The 20,425-nt window shown below is 50.9% G+C and overlaps 1 protein-coding gene and 1 pseudogene across 1 annotated transcript; both read left to right on the top strand.

The window, feature by feature from the left end:
- Positions 1 to 2,494: 2,494 nt before the first annotated feature.
- On the top strand, positions 2,495 to 7,050 carry LOC135568908 (DCN1-like protein 2). The gene is made up of 3 exons (XM_065015695.1): positions 2,495 to 3,159; positions 3,692 to 3,788; positions 4,149 to 7,050. Exons 1-3 carry the CDS (start codon positions 3,043 to 3,045, stop codon positions 4,226 to 4,228), a joined length of 294 nt encoding a protein of 97 aa, XP_064871767.1. The 5' UTR covers positions 2,495 to 3,042; the 3' UTR covers positions 4,229 to 7,050.
- Positions 7,051 to 10,495: 3,445 nt separating this feature from the next.
- The window catches only part of LOC135568903 (uncharacterized), a 43,881-nt pseudogene continuing 33,951 nt past the window's right edge, over positions 10,496 to 20,425 (top strand).

The following is a 20,425-nucleotide window of genomic DNA, read 5'->3' as shown; positions in this document are numbered from 1 at the left end:
CTCTGTCTCTGTCGCTCTCTCTCGTCTTTGTCTCTGTCGCTCTCTCTCTCTCTCTCTTTGTCTCTGTCGCTCTCTCTCTCTCTCTTTGTCTCTGTTTCGCTCTCTTTTTGTCTCTGTCGCTCTCTCTTTTTGTCTCTGCTCTCTCTCTCTTTGTCTCTGTCGCTCTCTCTCTCTCCCTCTTTGTCTCTTTGCTCTCTCTCTCTCTTTGTCTCTGTCGCTCTCTCTCTTAATCTCTCGCTTTGTCTCTTTGTCGCTCTCTCTCTCTTCTGTCTCTGTCGCTCTCTCTCTCTTTGTCTCTGTCTCTCTCTCTCTCTTTGTCTCTGTCGCTCTCTCTCTCTCTCTCTCTCTTTTTCTCTGTCGCTCTCTCTTTCCTCTTGTCTCTTTGTCTCTGTCTCTCTCTCTGTCTCTGTCCTCTCTCTTTGTCTCTGTCGCTCTCTCTCTCTCTCTTTGTCTCTGTCAACTTGTCTCTCTCTCTTTGTCTCTGTCTCTCTCTCTCCCTCTTTGTCTCTGTCGCTCTCTCTCTCTCTTTGTCTCTGTCGCTCTCTCTCTTCTTTGTCTCTGTCGCTCTCTCTCTCTCTTTGTCTCTGTCGCTCTCTCTCTCTCCTCTTTGTCTCTGTCGCTCTCTCTCTCTTTGTCTCTGTCGCTCTCTCTCTGTCTCTTTGTCTCTGTCGCTCTCTCTCTCTTTGTCTCTGTCGCTCTCTCTCTTTGTCTCTGTCGCTCTTTGTCTCTGTCGCTTCTCTCTCTCTCTTTGTCTCTGTCGCTTCTCTCTCTCTCTTTGTCTCTGTCGCTCTTTGTCTCTCTCTCTTTGTCTCTGTCGCTCTCTCTCTCTCTTTGTCTCTGTCGCTCTCTCTCTCTCTCTTTCCCTCTCTGTCGCTCTCCCTCTTTGTCTCTGTCTCTCTTTTTGTCTCTGTCGCTCTCTCTCTCTCTCTCTTTTGTCTCTGTCGCTCTCTCTTTGTCTCTCTCTCTCTCTTTTCTCTCTCTCTCTCTCTTTGTCTCTGTCGCTCTCTCTCTCTCTCTCTTTATCTCTGTCGCTCTCTCTCTCTTTGTCTCTTTGTCTCTGTCGCTCTCTCTCTCTCTCTCTTTGTCTCTGTCGCTCTCTCTCTCTCTCTTTGTCTCTGTCGCTCTCTCTCTTTGTCTCTCTCTCTCTCTTTGTCTCTGTCGCTCTCTCTCTCTTTGTCTCTCTGTCTCTGTCGCTCTCTCTCTCTCTCTCTCTGTCTCTGTCGCTCTCTCTCTCTCTCTCTTTGTCTCTCTCTCTTTGCTCTCTCTCTCTTTGTCTCTGTCGCTTCTCTCTCTCTCTCTTTGTCTCTGTCGCTCTCTCTCTCTTGTCCTCTTTGTCTCTGTCGCTCTCTCTCTCCTCTTTGTCTCTGTCGCTCTCTCTCTCCCTCTTTGTCTCTGTCGCTCTCTCTCTCCCTCTTTGTCTCTGTCGCTCTCTCTCTTCCCTCTTTTGTCTCTGTCGCTCTCCCTCTTTGTCTCTGTCGCTCTCTCTCTCTCGCTTTGTCTCTGTCGCTCTCTCTCTCTCTCTTTGTCTCTGTCGCTCTCTCTCTCTCTTTGTCTCTGTCGCTCTCTCTCTCTCTTTGTCTCTGTCGCTCTCTCTCTCTCTTTGTCTCTGTCGCTCTCTCTCTCTTTGTCTCTGTCGCTCTCTCTCTCTTTGTCTCTATCGCTCTCTCTCTCTCTCTCTCTTTGTCTCTGTCGCTCTCTCTCTCTTTGTCTCTGGCTCTCTCTTATCTCTGTCGCTCTCTCTTTATCTCTGTCGCTCTCTCTCTCTCTCTCTCTCTCTCTCTTTGTCTCTGTCGCTCTCTCTCTCTCTCTTTGTCTCTGTCGCTCTCTCTCTCTCTCTTTGTCTCTGTCGCTCTCTCTCTCTCTCTCTTTGTCTCTGTCGCTCTCTCTCTCTCTCTTTGTCTCTGTCGCTCTCTCTCTCTCTCTTTGTCTCTGTCGCTCTCTCTCTCTCTCTCTTTGTCTCTGTCGCTCTCTCTTTGTCTCTCTCTCTTTTGTCTCTGGCTCTCTCTTATCTCTCTCTTTATCTCTGTCGCTCTCTCTCTCTCTCTCTTTATCTCTGTCGCTCTCTCTCTCTTTGTCTCTTTGTCTCTGTCGCTCTCTCTCTCTCTCTCTCTTTGTCTCTGTCGCTCTCTCTCTCTCTCTCTTTGTCTCTTTGTCTCTGTCGCTCTCTCTCTCTCTCTCTCTTTGTCTCTGTCGCTCTCTCTCTCTCTCTCTCTTTGTCTCTGTCGCTCTCTCTCTCTCTCTCTCTCTTTGTCTCTGTCGCTCTCTCTCTCTCTCTCTCTTTTGTCTCTTTTGTCTCTGTCTGCTCTCTCTCTCTCTCTCTCTTTGTCTCTTTGTCGCTCTCTCTCTCTCTCTCTCTTTTTGTCTCTGTCGCTCTCTCTCTCTCTCTCTCTCTTTGTCTCTGTCGCTCTCTCTCTCTCTCTCTCTCTCTCTCTCTCTGTCGTCTCTCTCTCTCTCTCTCTCTATCTCTGTCGCTCTCTCTCTCTCTATCTCTGTCGCTCTCTCTCTCTCTTTATCTCTGTCGCTCTCTCATTCGTTCACACACTAACTCCAAGGTCAGCAGTTATGTTATCAAACTATTCCGACTCCATAGAAACAACAGAAAAACATAACACCCTCCCGAGTGGCTCAGCTTTCCAAGGCACTGCATCGCAGTGTTGAGGCGTCACTACAGACCCGGATTCCATCCCAGGCTGTGTCGCAGCCGGCCGCGACCGGGAGACTCATGAGGCAGCACACAATAGGCCCAGCGTCGTCTGGGTTAGGGGAGGGTTTGGTCGGCCCGGGATGTCCATTTCCCATCGCGCTCTAGTGACTCCTGTGATGGGCCGGGTGCAGTGCACGCTGACACGGTCACCAGGTGCATGGTGTTTCCTCCGACACATTGGTGCGGCTGGCTTCCAGGTTAAGATGACTGTAGTCTACTGATGGTGTTATTAACCCCTCTACTCTCTGTATCAGACCTGGAGATGGCTGTAGCCTACTGATGGTGTTACTAACCCCTCTACTCTCTGTATCAGACCTGGAGATGGCTGTAGCCTACTGATGGTGTTACTAACCCCTCTACTCTCTGTATCAGACCTGGAGATGGCTGTGGCCTACTGGAACCTGGTTCTAACTGGTCGATTCAAGTTCCTGGACCTCTGGAACAGGTTTCTATTGGTGAGTGGATGCCAGTCTGTATTAATGGCTATTCCCTAAATAATATACTACTCTGGACAGAGTCTAGGTGTTTCCTCCATGTGTTGATAGTCTCTGGTGATGTCATCTATCTGTGTGATTAATGCAGGAGCATCATAATCTCTGATGTCATCTATCTGTGTGATTAATGCAGGAGCATCATAATCTCTGATGTCATCTATCTGTGTGATTAATGCAGGAGCATCATAATCTCTGATGTCATCTATCTGTGTGATTAATGCAGGAGCATCATAATCTCTGATGTCATCTATCTGTGTGATTAATGCAGGAGCATCATAATCTCTGATGTCATCTATCTGTGTGATTAATGCAGGAGCATCATAATCTCTGATGTCATCTATCTGTGTGATTAATGCAGGAGCATCATAATCTCTGATGTCATCTATCTGTGTGATTAATGCAGGAGCATCATAATCTCTGATGTCATCTATCTGTGTGATTAATGCAGGAGCATCATAATCTCTGATGTCATCTATCTGTGTGATTAATGCAGGAGCATCATAAGCGGTCGATCCCCAAAGACACGTGGAACCTGCTACTGGACTTTGGCAACATGATTGCAGACGACATGTCCAACTACGACGAGGAAGGTGAGATATAACCACCTATTAAGGATGGGTCCCAAGTGGCACCTTTTCCTGTGCTCTACTTTTGACCAGGGCCCATAGTGAACTAGATACGGATTAGGGTGCCATTTGAAACGCAGACAAACATTTCTGTAGGACCAATAAAACATACACTAATCCACACCCTGCCCACCCTGACCTTAGATCCAGGATTCCTCTACCCCCATAACCACTAGGCATATGACTAAGATCTGACCTGGAGTCATCAGTTAGGGATTGGGACTTGACTTCTACCTACTACCATACAGCGCAATCACCTATTAAAACATTTCTGCCAATCACTTACCATGCAGCTAATCATGTGACCCTTTTCTGCCCACTCAGGAGCTTGGCCTGTCCTCATCGACGACTTTGTGGAATTTGCCCGGCCAATCGTGACAGGGGGCAAGCGTAAAACCATATAGGTCATACCCAGTTCCCAGCAGGGGCTGACGATTTTATACACACCAGCCAAAAAGAGACTTCTACAAGACTGTCCAAGTTTGTGAGACTGAGCTGCCAATCAGGGGCCGGGGAGCGACATGACAGCCAATCGGAGAGAAGGAAAACAACAACAGGAAGAGGAAGTTATCTTTTTCTTTGTTTTGGGACTGAGTCACTCCGGGAGGCGGGCTGTTAGCAGGGGGTGGGATCGTCGCGGAGCTATGAGCTCTGCTCCCATTGGCTAGCTGGATCAGACTGATCGGCCAACGACTACAGTACCCATACACCAGCCACCATCAGATCAGTGGGCGTGTCTATAGATTCTAGAACTGGTGCTCTGGTCCCACCCCCCCTAGCTGCAGCCCCCCCCGCCCCCGCCCCCTCCTTACTAAAGAACGACCAGGGAGAGCAAACAGAACGGCAGAGAGGGGCGGACGGTTTGCTCTCTGCAGCAGACAGACAGAATGGTGTGATATTTGATCCAGTGGAGGCTGCTGAGAGGAGGACGGCTCATCATAATGTCTGGAACGGAGCGAATGGAACAGCATCAAACACCTGGAAACCATGGAAACCATGTGTTTGATGTATTTGATACCATTCCACTGATTCAGATCCAGTCATTACCACGAACCTGTCCTCCCCAATGAAGGTGCCACCAACCTCCTGTGGTCTGAACCCACAGTAGTAAGACGTCTCTGCCGGCCCATGGTGGATGAACTAGGAGCTCGGAGGTTCTGCATGTGTTTCTGGTTAAGCGGCTGGACGGAGGAACAACAACAACTTTTTTTATTATTATCATTGAGTTTCTTCTCATCGAATCAGAGGTGAGGGGTGTGGTCGTCATCCAATGTTCTCATCCAATCCAACGTCAGTGTAATGTTCTGCTTCCATTTCAATCTAAAGTGTAAAAGTTGGGTCAGTTTTGTTGTTAATATGTGTGAGGTTCAGGGTCTATATCCACAAAGCGTAGGAGTGCTGACCTGGGATCAGTTTAGCCTTTTAGATAATAATGAATACTAGAGAGGACCAGATCCTAGTGCTGATCTGGGATCAGGTTAACCTTTTAGATCATAATGGATATTAGAGAGGACCAGATCCTAGTACTGATCTGGGATCAGGTTAGCCTTTTAGATCATAGTGAGCGAGAGGACCAGAGAGGACCTACTCTGAGACGCTTTAGGAATACAGGCCCAGTTCAGATCCACTTTGGTATTCAGATAGAACCGGACCGACAGAGCAGCATGCTTTAAAGCTCAACACCAGCAGAAATACTATGGCTACAGTTGGAACAGACTGTGACCATAGGATTCATGTATAGATATACCATTTTAGAATAATGAATATGATACAATATAACGAAGACACGATGACATTTATAATCGTGAGAGAGAGGAAGAAGTATTTGAAATACGTACGAGGTCCACAGATTTCTAGTGCGTGTCCCAAACTGTACCCTATTCCCTGTATAGTACTGGTCAAAAAGTAGTGCACTATATAGGGAACAGGTTTGCCCATTTGGGATGCGCCATGTCTCCTTTCTGTTTGATTTGAGTTGGTTTGTTTGTAACTGTTCACATCACCAGAGACCTTGACTGTTGGTCTGGCAGTTATTTTATTTTCACAAGCAACGCACAGGAAGTTCAGTCTATGAATCGTATTCAGTCTACAACTCTGTATATAGTTGAATCTATGAATCATATTCAGTCTATAACACTGTATATAGTTCATAGTTGAATCATATTCAGTCTACAACTCTGTATATAGTTCATAGTTGAATCTACGAATCGTATTCAGTCTACAAAGCTGTATATAGTTCATAGTTGAATCTATGAATCATATTCAGTCTACAACACTGTATATAGTTCATAGTTGAATCATATTCAGTCTACAACACTGTATATAGTTCATAGTTGAATCTATGAATCATATTCAGTCTACAACACTGTATATAGTTCATAGTTGAATCATATTCAGTCTACAACTCTGTATATAGTTCATAGTTGAATCTATGAATCGTATTCAGTCTACAACACTGTATATAGTTCATAGTTGAATCTATGAATCATATTCAGTCTACAACTCTGTATATAGTTCATAGTTGAATCTATGAATCATATTCAGTCTACAACACTGTATATAATTCATAGTTGAATCTATGAATCGTATTCAGTCTATAACACTGTATATAGTTCATAGTTGAATCTATGAATCGTATTCAGTCTACAACACTGTTCATAGTTGAATCTATGAATCATATTCAGTCTACAACACTGTATATAGTTCATAGTTGAATCTATGAATCATATTCAGTCTACAACACTGTATATAGTTCATAGTTGAATCTATGAATCGTATTCAGTCTACAACACTGTATATAGTTCATAGTTGAATCTATGAATCATATTCAGTCTACAACACTGTTCATAGTTGAATCTATGAATCATATTCAGTCTACAACTCTGTATGTAGTTGAATCTATGAATCGTATTCAGTCTACAGCACTGTATATAGTTCATAGTTGAATCTATGAATCGTATTCAGTCTACAACACTGTATGTAGTTGAATCTATGAATCGTATTCAGTCTACAGCACTGTATATAGTTCATAGTTGAATCTATGAATCGTATTCAGTCTACAACACTGTATGTAGTTGAATCTATGAATCATATTCAGTCTACAGCAGCAGTTTAAATCAAGTCTAATGTTATTGGTCACATACACGTGTTTAGCAGATGTTATTGCAGGTGCAGCGAAATGCTTGTCAACACACCCCAGTTCTTTGTTTTTAAACCGTTTCAGTTGTTTGTGTTGTTTTGGTTGGTCGTCATGGGTTACTGCTAGCCAGCCCAGTGAAGTGAATGTTACAGTACATCATCAGACCAGACTGAGACACGTCTACTACACACACACACACACACACACACACACACACACACACACACACTCTCTGTGTGGTTATAGTACATCATCAGACCAGACTGAGACACGTCTACTACACACACACACGCACACACACACACACTCTGTGTGGTTATAGTACATCATCAGACCAGACTGAGACATGTCAACTCTGTGTGGTTATAGCTACTGAGACATGTCAACAGCTACACACACACACGGAACATCTCAGTAACAGACATCCTCTGACACAGCAGGTAACAGAAGTTCTGCTTCATTCTCCGGAAATGTTCCTGAGATTTTGGACTGCGCCTCGTCTGTCTCCCAAATGGCACCTTAACGTTGTGCACTATGTAGGGAATAGGGTGCTATTTGGGAGGTATGTTTTAAGTTCCACTTGTTATGCCACATGTTCTTAGACAATTGCACTCACATCTGGGGGGGTAATGAAAACATTCTATTGCACTCACATCTGGGGGGGGGGGGTAATGAAAACATTCTGTTCAGTGTTGATGTGTATCGACAGGAGAAGACAGAGACTATGGAAGAGAGGGAGAGAGACGTCCTCTGAACTTCCTACACTACGGTACGCGCTGAGAGAGTGTCCAATGTGTTGACCGTCTGAGCTTTACTCATATTCACTATTATTTTCACTGAGAGAAAAGAAAAAGCATTTAAAACATTCGTCATCGTTCTGCTACGGAGACGTTCTACATGACTTTGTTTTGAACAACAGAAGGCCCCGTCAATAAAGCATGTTGTTTTTAACAAAAAATGGAACGAGACTTTGGATCCATCTGTTCTGTTGAAAGTTTCATAAAGATTAGTGCATCACAGAGAATGTGCCCCAAACACAGAGATGTTAAGAGATCACAACGTTATCTCTGTCCCATTATGGCGTCTGTGAGCGCACGGGCAGCGCCGTTGAGAATGAGAGGGTGGGAAGCTTTTAGGGACAGTTTAGGTGCAAAGGTTAAGGATGAGGGGGGGGGGGGTTGTGAGGGAGGGGGTTGGTTTGTTGTTGGTGAGGATGAGAGAGGGTTTAGAGGTGATGAGGGGAGGGGGCTTAATAACACACCAGTCTTATCCTGCCCCAGTGGGGAATGAAGGAAGGAAGGGGTCTCAACACTAGACCTACTGGTCCATCTGATGCAGAGCCTACCCTCCAGCCCTCTAACCCCCCAGTCCTCTAACCCTCCAGCCCTCTAACCCCCAGTCCTCTAACCCCCCAGCCCTCTAACCCTCCAGCACTCTAACCCCCAGCCCTCTAACCCTCCAGCCCTCTAACCCTCCAGCCCTCTAACCCTCCAGCCCTCTAACCCCCCAGCCCTCTAACCCTCCAGCACTCTAACCCACCAGCCCTCTAACCCCCAGCCCTCTAACCCCCAGCCCTCTAACCCCCAGCCCTCTAACCCCCCAGCCCTCTAACCCTCCAGCCCTCTAACCCTCCAGCCCTCTAACCCTCCAGCCCTCTAACCCTCCAGCCCTCCTAACCTCCCTTCCAGTCCCTCTAACCCTCCAGCCCTCTAACCTCCAGCCCTCTAACCTCCAGCCCTCTAACACTCCTCCTAACCCTCCAGCCCTCTAACCCCCAGCCCTCTAACCCTCCAGCCCCCTCCAGCCCTCTAACCTCCAACCCTCTAACCCTCCAGTCCTCTAACCCTCAGCCCTCTAACCCCCAGCCCTCTAACCCCCAGCCCTCTAACCCCCCTCAGTCCTCTGCCCTCCTATCCTCCCCTTCCTCCAGCCCTCTAACCCCCAGTCCTCTAACCCTCCAGTATCCTCCCTTCCTCCAGCCCTCTAACCCCCAGTCCTCTCTAACCCTCCTATCATCCCCTTCCTCCAGCCCTCTAACCCCCAGTCCTCTCACCCCCAGTCCTCTAACCCACCAGTCCTCTAACCCTCCAGCCCTCTAACCCTCCAGCCCTCTCACCCCCAGCCCTCTAACCCCCAGCCCTCTCCCTCTAACCCTCCAGCCTCCCTCCAGTCCTCTAACCCAGCCTCTATCCTCCCCCTTCCTCCAGCCCTCTAACCCCCAGCCCTCTAACCTCCAACCCTCTAACACTCCAGCCCTCCAACCCTCTCCTAACACTCCAACCCTCTAACACTCCAGTCCTCTAACCCTCCAGCCCTCTAACCTCCAGCCCTCTAACCCTCCAGCCCTCTAACCCCCCCAGTCCAGCCCTCCTAACCTCCTCCAGCCCTCCTCTCTAACCCTCCAGTCCTCTCTATCCCCCAGCCCTCCAGCCCTCCTCCACCCTCTTACACTCTAACCCTCTTACCCCTCCAGCCCTCTAACCCCCAGCCCTCTAACCCTCCAGCCCACCTAACCCTCAGCCCTCTAACCTCCAGTCCTCTAACCCCCAGCCCTCTAACCCCCAGTCCTCTAACCCTCCTATCCTCCCTTCCTCCAGCCCCTAACCCCCCTCAGTCCTCTAACCCTCCTATCCTCCCTTCCTCCAGCCCTCTAACCCCCCCCCAGTCCTCTAACCCTCCTATCCTCCCTTCCTCCAGCCCTCTAACCCCAACCCCCCAGTCCTCTAACCCTCCTATCCTCCCTTCCTCCAGCCCTCTAACCCCCAGTCCTCTAACCCTCCCCTCTATCCTCCCTTCCTCCAGCCCTCTAACCCCCAGTCCTCTAACCCTCCCTATCCTCCCTTCCTCCAGCCCTCTAACCCCCCAGTCCTCTCTAACCCTCCTCTATCCTCCCTTCCTCCAGCCCTCTAACCCCCCCCCCTTCCCTCCTCCTCTAACCCTCCTATCCTCCCTTCCTCCAGCCCTCTAACCCCCCCCAGTCCTCTAACCCTCCTATCCTCCCTTCCTCCAGCCCTCTAACCCCCCCAGTCCTCTCCTAACCCTCCTATCCTCCCTTCCTCCAGCCCTCTAACCCCCCAGTCCTCTAACCCTCCTATCCCCTCCCTTCCTCCAGCCCTCTAACCCCCCAGTCCTCTAACCCTCCTATCCTCCCTTCCTCCAGCCCTCTAACCCCCCAGTCCTCTAACCCTCCTATCCTCCCTTCCTCCAGCCTCTAACCCCCCAGTCCTCTAACCCTCCCTATCCTCCCTTCCTCCAGCCCTCTAACCCCCCCAGTCCTCTAACCCTCCTATCCTCCCTTCCTCCAGCCCTCTAACCCCCCAGCCCTCTAACCCTCCAGCCCTGGCAGTAGCCCTGGAGTTCTGGGGACGAGGGTATTGCCTTTTTAGGAGACACCTGATCACAGCCCAGTGCCTCTACACTCACAGAGGCTGCAGATAAAGATGTGTGTTAGACTGAGTGAGAGAGAGTGACTGGTGATTAGGCTGATAGATGAGCTCAGAGCTATGGGGGTGGGGACTGAACTGGACTGCTACCGTTCACAGTTAAAAAGAGAGATCCAACCACTGCACGTCCCCATCAAGTTTAGGAAGGACACACCATTGGATTACCAGACCAGAGAGCAACACAGCGTGTGACAGCGTCAGAGAGCCTTCTAGGTGGACCGGACGGACAGTGGCTGAGGAGAAGCTCTGTCTGTTTAACCAGAGGAACACTATCTCAGGCTTCTAGAAGCTCTGTCTGTTTAACCAGAGGAACACTATCTCAGGCTTCTAGAAGCTCTGTCTGTTTAACCAGAGGAACACTATCTCAGGCTTCTAGAAGCTCTGTCTGTTTAACCAGAGGAACACTATCTCAGGCTTCTAGAAGCTCTGTCTGTTTAACCAGAGGAACACTATCTCAGGCTTCTAGAAGCTCTGTCTGTTTAACCAGAGGAACACTATCTCAGGCTTCTAGAAGCTCTGTCTGTTTAACCAGAGGAACACTATCTCAGGCTTCTAGAAGAGGACTATAGTGTCTTGGGAGTCAGACTGTTTCTGAGAGACTCTGTCTACCTGGAGCCTGTGTTGTCTATAACCCGTAGAGAGACTCTGTTTACCTAGAGCCTGTGTCCTCTAGCTGCGTCAGTCAGTCGGTCTTCCTATTGAAACCTACATTACAGCCCATCCTTTGTTTTAGTCCGGGTTGGTGGGCATCTGAACCCTAACCCTCATGGAGAAGTTCCAGGCTGGTATGGTCCTAGCGGGGGTGGGGGACGCGCTGGGCTACCGTAAGGGCCGCTGGGAGAGCTGCCCCTCTGGGACACAGATCCAGGAAGAGCTGGCCTCTCTGGGGGGCCTTGGGGCTCTGAAACTGGACCCTGACAACTGGCCCCTCAGCGACGGAGCCCTGATGCACATGACCACCGCTGAGGCCCTCATCACAGGTGAGGACAGGACATACCCACGGAGGTAGGGTGGGTGGATGGGTAGATGGGGGTTAAGGAACATAGAGGGTTAGGGGACATGGAGGGTTAGGGGACCTGGAGGGTTAGGGGACATGGAGGGTTAGGGGACATGGAGGGTTAGGGGACCTGGAGGGTTAGGGGACATGGAGGGTTAGGGGACATGGAGGGTTAGGGGACCTGGAGGGTTGGTGCTAGTTGACCATGCGAGAAGGGATGTATAGTAACTAAATAGTAACATTGACCAATCAATAGTACTTCCTCATTGGTTCCAACGATATTATCACTTCATGGCCTTCTATGAGACAGTGCCTGTGTAAGCCTAGTAAAGGAAACGAGTAAAGGGAACTAAAATGGAATAGCAATAGAATGATTGACATGCATTGTAGAGCTCTCAGAGACAGTGAGAGGACCAGTAGTTTGGTGTTTCTCTCATTCACACTGACACATTCACTCTCTTACTCTCTTCACCCACCTAAACCTCCTATCTCCTCAATCTCACACACACACACACACACACACCTGTCCAGTCTGATTTTACAGAGAGACGAGAATAGCAGTCTGTGGAAACTCCTAATCACTCAATGGGACATATTTCTTCCGGACAATGCCTGGCCGACACCATAATCCCTATAGCAGTCAGAAATGACTCAGCGCAGACTGTAATCCCAAACACCTTCACATGTCATCTCATCTACTCTTCATCTCTTCATCAGAGGAGGCTAGCCTGGTCCCCAGATCTGTTTGTGCTGTCTTGCCAACTCCTATGGCAATGGAATTAGAAAGACCAGAGGAGTTAATAGTGGTGGAAAAGGTATGCAATTGTCACACTTGAGTAAAAGTAAAGTTACCTTAATAGAAAATGACTCAAGTAAAAGTGAAAGTCACCCAGTAAAATACTACTTGAGTAAAAGTATACAAGTATTTGGTTTTAAATATACTTCAGTTTCAAAAATAAATGTATTTGCTAAAATATCAGAGGCAGTAGGGATGTGTGTGAATTAGACCAGTTTTCTGTCCTGCTAAGCATTCAAAATGTAAGGTGTAAAAAGTTAATAATTTCCTTTAGGAATGTAGTGAAGTAAAAGTTGTCAAAAATATAAATAGTAAATTAAAGTACAGACTACTTAAGTAGTACTTTCAAGTATTTTTTACTTGAAGTACTTAACACAACTGGGAGTTAGCAAGACAACAGGAACAGATCTGGGACCAGGCTGGAGTTCTATAGGTGGACAGCCTGACGGGACAACACACGTCACCTACCGACCGCTGGCCTGGACGTCTGGAGTACCGACCGCTGGCCTGGACGTCTGGAGTACCGACCGCTGGCCTGGACGTCTGGAGTACCGACCGCTGGCCTGGACGTCTGGAGTACCGACCGCTGGCCTGGACGTCTGGAGCTGCCAGATCAGTCCAAAATAGACCTAGGGAGGAGAACATGATGTCACCTACCGACCGCTGGCCTGGACGTCTGGAGTACCGACCGCTGGCCTGGACGTCTGGAGCTGCCAGATCAGTCCAAAATAGAACTAGGGAGGAGAACATGTCACCTACCGACCGCTGGCCTGGACGTCTGGAGCTGCCAGATCAGAGAAGTCCAAAATAGACCTAGGGAGGAGAACATGAGCCTGTCCTCGGGCAGAGGCGAACAATAGAGGGACCAGGTCTCATCACATCACAGTAGCTCTCCCCCTTGGTGATCCTGTATGGTATTTGGCCGGTGGATTGTGTTCAAAGCCAGCAGTGCTCCTGTAGAGAGATGACAGCCTTATGGATAAGCCTACTGCTTAGCCACATTCCAACAACCCAGCCTGGGATGTGTCCCAAATGGCACCCTATTCCCTATGTAGTGCACTACTTTAGACCAGGCTCACACTCCATAAGACTCTGGTTAAATGTAGTGCACTATATAAGGAATAGGGTGGAATAGGGGACTCTCAAAGTCAGGCCAGAAAACCACCATGAATCACTGACACTGACAGGGGCTGGAAGCAAACAATACAGATCTGATCTATAGCACAGATCATAGAGAGGAGGAGAGAGAGGAGGAGAGGGGAGGGGAGAGGAGAGGGGAGGGGGAGGGGAGGAGAGGGAGGAGGAGAGGAGGAGGAGGAGAGGGGAGAGGGGAGGGGGGGGAGAGGAGAGGAGAGGAGGGAGGGGGAGAGGGGGAGGGGGAGGGGAGAGGAGAGGAGAGGGGAGGAGGAGGAGGGAGGGGAGGAGGGAAGAGGAGGGGAGAGGGGAGAGGAGGGAGAGGAGGAGAGGAGGGAGGGGAGGGAGGGGAGGGGAGGGGAGGAGAGGAGAGGAGAGGAGGAGAGGAGGAGGGGGAGAGGGGAGGGGGGAGGGGAGAGGAGAGGAGAGGAGGGAGGGGGAGAGGAGGGGGGGGAGGAGAGGAGAGGAGGGGGAGGAGGAGGGAGGAGAGGGGAGGGGGAGGGAGAGGAGAGGAGAGAGAGGGGGGAGGGGAGAGGGAGGGGAGGAGAGGGAGAGGAGGAGTGGGGGAGGAGGAGAGGGAGGAGAGGAGAGGAGAGGAGGAGAGGGGAGAGGGGAGGGGGAGGGGAGAGAGGAGGGAGAGGAGGAGGGGGAGAGGGAGGGGGGAGGGGAGAGGAGAGGAGAGAGGGAGGAGAGGGAGAGGGGAGAGGAGAGGAGAGGAGGAGTGGGGAGAGGGGAGGGGGAGGGGAGAGGAGAGGAGGAGAGGAGGAGGGGAGGAGGGGAGGGGGAGGGAGGAGGGAGGAGAGGAGAGGGGGAGAGGGGAGAGGGGAGAGGGGAGGAGGGAGAGGGAGAGGAGAGGAGGAGGTGGGGAGAGAGAGGAGGGAGGGGGAGAGAGGAGGAGGAGGTGGGAGAGGAGGAGAGGAGAGGAGGAGAGGAGAGGGGAGGGGGAGGAGGAGAGAGGGGAGGGGAGAGGAGGAGAGGGGGAGGGAGAGGGAGAGGAGAGGAGAGGAGGGGGAGAGAGGAGGAGAGAGGGAGAGGAGGTGGGGGAGAGGAGAGGGGGAGGGGAGAGGGGGAGAGGAGAGGAGGAGGGGGAGGGGAGAGAGGGGGAGGAGGGAGGGGAGAGAGGAGAGGAGGGAAGGAGAGGGGAGGAGAGGAGAGGAGGAGAGGAGGTGGGGGAGAGGAGAGGGGGAGGAGAGGAGGAGAGGAGGGGAAGGGAGGGGAGGAGAGGGGAGGAGAGGAGAGGAGAGGAGGGAGGGAGAGGAGAGGGGAGGAGAGGAGAGGAGGGAGGAGAGGAGGGGGAGGAGAGAGGAGAGAGGGAGAGGAGGAGGAGGTGGGGAGAGGAGAGGAGAGGAGGAGGGGAGAGGAGAGGAGAGGGAGAGGGGAGGGGAGGAGGAGAGGGGGAGAGGGGGAGAGGGAGGAGAGGAGGAGAGGGAGAGGAGGAGGTGGGGAGAGGGAGAGGAGGAGAGGGGAGGTGAGGAGGGGAGGAGAGGAGAGGGGGAGGAGGAGGAGGAGGAGGGAGAGGAGGTGGGGAGGAGAGGAGAGGAGGGGAGGAGAGGAGAGGGAGGAGAGGAGAGGGGGAGGAGAGGGAGAGGAGAGGGGGGAGGAGGAGGAGAGGGGAGAGGAGAGGAGGAGAGGAGGAGGAGGGGGGAGGGGGAGAGGTGAGGAGAGGAGAGAGGGAGGAGGAGGAGTGGGGAGAGAGGGGAGGGGGAGGAGGAGAGGAGAGGTGGGAGGGGAGAGGAGGAGAGGAGGAGAGGAGGAGTGGGGAGGAGGGGAGGGGGAGGAGAGGGAGAGGAGAGGAGAGGGGGAGGAGGAGGGGGAGGGAGGGGGGAGAGGAGAGGAGAGGAGGAGGAGGAGAGGAGAGAGAGGGAGGGGGGAGAGGGAGGAGGAGGAGAGGAGAGGAGGAGGGGGAGAGGAGAGGAGGGGGGAGGAGGAGAGGAGGGGGAGAGGAGAGGGGAGGGGGGAGAGGAGGGGAGAGGAGGAGGAGGAGAGGAGAGGAGAGGAGGAGAGAGGAGAGAGGGGGAGAGGAGAGGAGAGGAGGAGGTGGGGAGATGAGGGAGGGGGAGAGATGGGGGGAGGAGGGAGAGGAGAGGAGGAGGTGAGGAGAGGAGAGGAGAGAGGGGGGAGGAGGAGGTGGGGAGGAGGAGGAGGAGGAGGAGAGGAGGGGGAGGGGAGAGGAGAGGAGAGGAGGAGGTGGGGGAGATGAGGAGGGAGGGAGGGGAGGGAGTGGAGAGGAGAGGAGGAGGGGGGGAGGGAGAGGAGAGGGGAGGAGAGGGGAGGGAGAGGAGGGGAGAGGAGAGGAGAGGAGGAGGGGGGAGAGGGGAGGAGGGAGAGGAGAGGAGGAGGAGGTGGGGAGAGGAGAGGAGGAGAGGGGAGGGAGGGGAGGGAGGGTGGGGAGAGGAGGTGGGGAGAGGAGAGGAGGAGAGGAGAGGGAGAGGGAGGGGGAGAGGAGAGGGGGAGGAGGAGAGGGGAGGGGAGGTGGAGAGGAGGAGAGGTGGGGAGGGGAGAGGAGGAGGAGGGGAGGAGGGGAGGGGAGGAGAGGGAGGAGGGGGGAGAGGAGAGGGAGGAGAGGGGAAGGGGGGGAGTGGAGAGGAGAGGGGGGGGAGGAGTGGAGAGGAGAGGAGAGGAGAGGAGAGGAGGAGGAGGGGGGGAGGAGGAGGAGGGGGGAGGGGAGGGAGGAGAGGAGAGGAGGAGAGGGGAAGGGAGAGGGGGAGGTGGAGAGGAGGGGAGGGGAGGAGGAGGAGGAGAGGGAGGGTGGGGAGAGGAGAAGGGGGAGGAGAGGAGAGGAGAGGAGGAGAGGGGAAGGAGAGGAGGGGGAGGTGGGAAGAGGAGAGGGGGAGAGAGGGGATAGGAGGGGAGAGGGGAGGGGGAGGAGTGGAGAGGAGAGGGGAAGGGAGAGGAGGGGAGGGGAGGGGGGGGATGTGGGGAGAGGAGGAGGAGGAGGGAGGAGGGGAGGGAGAGGGGGAGGAGGAGGACAGGAGGAGGGAGGAGGAGGAGGGAGGAGAGGAGAGGGAGGAGGGAGGAAAGGGGGGAGGAGGAAAGAGGGGAGGAAGATTTTAGTTTATCTAGTCTTGGCCCACGCAGGTAAAGGCCTAGGTTATAAACTCTGATCTGGGTCCATATTCACTAAACATCTGAGAGTAGGAGTACTGATGTGGTATCCATGTTTCTTGTTAGATTATAATGAATGGACATATAGGATCCTAGATCCGCACTCCTACTCTGAAATGCTTAATACACACTGTCCCTGATCCATATACCACAGGGGACAGAGAGAAGAGGGGGCTGTCAATGTATCTCTTGGCCCACGCAAGTATAGGCCTCTATTACAGCTAAGGCCGGCCTACGTATCACGAGAACAGTGATTCTGTGCATGTATTTTTAAAGAATCCCAGAGAAGGATGTTATCTGTCCATGTAATCTTATTCATTATGACCTAACATGGAGAAATGGTCCTAGACCAGTGCTCTTACTTTGAGATGCTTTGTGAATATCAAACCGGATCTGTAACTAAGCATAGGTTAAACAGCAACAAGTACACAACATCAAACCCCTCCTTGATAAAGTATGGATGTACACAAACCCTATCCGGCTCGAAGGACCATGAAAAAGAGACGGATAGGAACAATTGTCCTGGAACAAGGGGAAAGGGCTTCAGAGATGGTACATCAAGACATGACCGGTTAGATTGCAGGCAACTGGTTCTAAACACAGGTTCTGTTCCAACTGGCACCCTTTTCCCATAGTCCACTATTTCTGACTGGGGCCTATTCCACATGGTGCACTACGTTTGACCCGAGCCAGATGGGTCCTGGTCAGAAGTAATGCACTATAATAGAGGGTGCCATTTAGGAGCCAGACAGTGTAGAGAATAGGGTTCTATTTTGGAGGTAGAGAATAGGGTTCTATTTAGGAGGTAGACAGTGTAGTGAATAGGGTTCTATTTAGGAGGTAGATGGTGTAGTGAATAGGGTTCTATTTAGGAGGTAAACAGTGTAGTGAATAGGGTTCTATTTAGGAGGTAGACGGTGTAGTGAACAGGGTTATATTTAGGAGGTAAACAGTGTAGTGAATAGGGTTCTATTTAGGAGGTAGACGGTGTAGTGAATAGGGTTATATTTAGGAGGTAAACAGTGTAGTGAATAGGGTTCTATTTAGGAGGTAGACGGTGTAGTGAATAGGGTTCTATTTAGGAGGTAAACAGTGTACAGAATAGGGTTCTATTTAGGAGGTAAACAGTGTACAGAATAGGGTTCTATTTAGGAGGTAGACGGTGTAGTGAATAGGGTTCTATTTAAGAGGTAGACGGTGTAGTGAATAGGGTTATATTTGGGAGGTAGACAGTGTACAGAATAGGGTTCTATTTAGGAGGTAGACAGTGTAGAGAATAGGGTTCTATTTAGGAGGTAGACGATGTAGAGAATAGGGTTCTATTTAGGAGGTAGACGGTGTAGTGAATAGGGTTCTATTTAGGAGGTAAACAGTGTAGTGAATAGGGTTCTATTTAGGAGGTAGACGGTGTAGTGAATAGGGTTATATTTAGGAGGTAAACAGTGTAGTGAATAGGGTTCTATTTAGGAGGTAGACGGTGTAGTGAATAGGGTTCTATTTAGGAGGTAGACGGTGTAGTGAATAGGGTTCTATTTAGGAGGTAAACAGTGTACAGAATAGGGTTCTATTTAGGAGGTAAACAGTGTACAGAATAGGGTTCTATTTAGGAGGTAGACAGTGTACAGAATAGGGTTCTATTTAGGAGGTAGACGGTGTAGTGAATAGGGTTCTATTTAGGAGGTAAACAGTGTACAGAATAGGGTTCTATTTAGGAGGTAAACAGTGTACAGAATAGGGTTCTATTTAGGAGGTAGACGGTGTAGTGAATAGGGTTCTATTTAAGAGGTAGACGGTGTAGTGAATAGGGTTATATTTGGGAGGTAGACAGTGTACAGAATAGGGTTCTATTTAGGAGGTATACAGTGTACAGAATAGGGTTCTATTTAGGAGGTAGACAGTGTACAGAATAGGGTTCTATTTAGGAGGTAGACGGTGTAGTGAATAGGGTTCTATTTAGGAGGTAGACGGTGTAGTGAATAGGGTTCTATTTAGGAGGTAGACGGTGTAGAGAATAGGGTTCTATTTAGGAGGTAGACGGTGTAGTGAATAGGGTTCTATTTAGGAGGTAGACGGTGTAGAGAATAGGGTTCTATTTAGGAGGTAGACGGTGTAGTGAATAGGGTTCTATTTAGGAGGTAGACGGTGTAGAGAATAGGGTTCTATTTAGGAGGGAGACAGTGAAGTGAATAGGGTTCTATTTAGGAGGTAGACGGTGTAGTGAATAGGGTTCTATTTAGGAGGTAGACGGTGTAGAGAATAGGGTTCTATTTAGGAGGTATACGGTGTAGAGAATAGGGTTCTATTTAGGAGGTATACGGTGTAGAGAATAGGGTTCTATTTAGGAGGTATACGGTGTAGTGAAGGGTATTCACACCGCTTGTCTTGTCTGGTAAACTAGGATGAGAAGATGGAAGGAATGATTTTCATTCAGATACTTTGACACCAGTAAAATCCTCCACCACTCCTCTTCTTTACTCCCACACTGACTGGAACAGCCCACCCCTCTCTCCCTGACACCGGTCTGGGCCCACCCCTCTCTCCCTGACACCGGTCTGGGCCCACCCCTCTCTCCCTGACACCGGTCTGGGCCCACCCCTCTCTCCCTGACACCGGTCTGGGCCCACCCCTCTCTCCCTGACAACCGTCTGGGCCCACCCCTCTCTCCCTGACACCGGTCTGGGCCCACCACTTTCTCCCTGACACCGGTCTGGGCCCACCCCTCTCTCCCTGACAACCGTCTGGGCCCACCCCTCTCTCCCTGACACCCGTCTGGGCCCACCCCTCTCTCCCTGACAACCGTCTGGGCCCACCCCTCTCTCCCTGACACCGGTCTGGGCCCACCACTTTCTCCCTGACACCGGTCTGGGCCCACCCCTCTCTCCCTGACAACCGTCTGGGCCCACCCCTCTCTCCCTGACACCCGTCTGGGCCCACCCCTCTCTCCCTGACACCCGGCTGGTTCCTCCCTGTCCTGGGTGTGTATCCTGAGTCCCTGAGCCCAAAGCCCTCTGCTCCTGAATCAGAGGTGACAATGACACACACACCACACAAATGACACACACAAAAGCATATGCACAAACCCATGACTCACACGTGTGGAGACCCCCCACCCCAGCAGATTACATGGTATAATCTAAGGACAGCAGGCTGAACATCTAAACATAGACTCTCATCTGGCTGGTACTTCAAACATGCCACAGCCCCCACGGACAGACAGTGTCTGACTCCCAACCACACACACTCACTCTCTCTGTCTCTCTCTCTGTCTCTCTCTCTGTCTCTCTATCTCTCTGTCTGTCTGTCTGTCTGTCTGTCTGTCTGTCTGTCTGTCTGTCTGTCTGTGTGAGAGAATGTATGTATGTTAACTTTTCACAGTGTGCAGCATAGTTGGCCCTTTGCAAGTGTATTTAATGACAAGCTTCCAGACTGATCGATTTGCAGTTGTTTACTGTGTTGTTGTGTAAACTGTGGTGTGTTAACTATGCTGTGTGTAAACTGTGGTGCGTTAACTACGCTGTGTGTAAACTGTGGTGCGTTAACTACGCTGTGTGTAAACTGTGGTGTGTTAACTATGCTGTGTGTTAACTATGCTGTGTGTAAACTGTGGTGTGTTAACTACGCTGTGTGTTAACTGTGGTGTGTTAACTACGCTGTGTGTTAACTATGCTGTGTGTAAACTGTGGTGTGTGTAAACTGTGGTGCGTTAACTACGCTGTGTGTTAACTATGCTGTGTGTAAACTATGCTGTGTGTAAACTGTGGTGCGTTAACTACGCTGTGTGTAAACTGTGGTGTGTTAACTACGCTGTGTGTAAACTGTGGTGTGTTAACTATGCTGTGTGTAAACTGTGGTGCGTTAACTACGCTGTGTGTAAACTGTGGTGCGTTAACTACGCTGTGTGTAAACTGTGTTAACTACGCTGTGTGTAAACTGTGGTGCGTTAACTACGCTGTGTGTAAACTGTGGTGCGTTAACTACGCTGTGTGT

The sequence above is a fragment of the Oncorhynchus nerka genome, unplaced genomic scaffold, assembly GCF_034236695.1.
Source record: "Oncorhynchus nerka isolate Pitt River unplaced genomic scaffold, Oner_Uvic_2.0 unplaced_scaffold_1345, whole genome shotgun sequence".
NCBI classification, from domain to species: Eukaryota; Metazoa; Chordata; class Actinopteri; order Salmoniformes; family Salmonidae; genus Oncorhynchus; species Oncorhynchus nerka.
Note: the sequence above shows the minus strand (reverse complement) of the source record. Positions and strands in the feature narration are given on the sequence as shown.

Bases quoted from the DNA above. Each gene is read 5' to 3' on its own strand.
- LOC135568908 (XM_065015695.1), top strand. From the start codon at position 3,043: ATGGTGTTACTAACCCCTCTACTCTCTGTATCAGACCTGGAGATGGCT. The intron at 3,160-3,691 runs GTGAGTGGATGC...TGATTAATGCAG, and splicing joins TCTGGAACAGGTTTCTATTG to GAGCATCATAAGCGGTCGAT. The intron at 3,789-4,148 runs GTGAGATATAAC...CTGCCCACTCAG, and splicing joins GTCCAACTACGACGAGGAAG to GAGCTTGGCCTGTCCTCATC.